At 65.9% G+C, this 290-nt stretch overlaps 1 protein-coding gene across 1 annotated transcript; it reads left to right on the top strand.

Moving 5' to 3' along the window:
- Positions 1 to 5: 5 nt before the first annotated feature.
- Positions 6 to 287, top strand: LOC108804335 (potassium voltage-gated channel subfamily G member 4-like; the record flags this gene model as incomplete). Its single annotated transcript, XM_018576039.1, has 1 exon — positions 6 to 287. A coding segment is annotated over one exon (282 nt), but the record flags the coding sequence as incomplete, so codon positions are not given.
- Positions 288 to 290: the final 3 nt, after the last annotated feature.

The raw sequence follows: 290 nt of genomic DNA, 5'->3' as shown, positions 1-290 counted from the left end.
TCATCAACGTGGGCGGGAACCGCTACCTCCTGCCGTGGAGCACGCTGGACGACTTCCCGCTGACCCGGCTGGGCCGCCTGAGGTTCTGCAGCAGCTACGAGGAGATCGTCCAGGTCTGCGACGACTTCGACGAGGACACCAACGAGTTCTTCTTCGACCGCAACCCCGGCGCCTTCGGCATGATCGTCGGCTTCCTGGCGGCCGGCAAGCTCCGCCTCCTGCGGGAAACGTGCGCCCTCTCCTTCCAGGACGAGCTGGCCTACTGGGGCATCGAGGAGTCCAACCTGGAG

The sequence above is a fragment of the Nanorana parkeri genome, unplaced genomic scaffold, assembly GCF_000935625.1.
Source record: "Nanorana parkeri isolate BGI_ZX_2015 unplaced genomic scaffold, ASM93562v1 scaffold17347, whole genome shotgun sequence".
Classification (NCBI taxonomy): Eukaryota; Metazoa; Chordata; class Amphibia; order Anura; family Dicroglossidae; genus Nanorana; species Nanorana parkeri.
The sequence above is the reverse complement of the archived record's forward strand: the minus strand, read 5'-3'. Positions and strand labels throughout refer to the sequence as shown.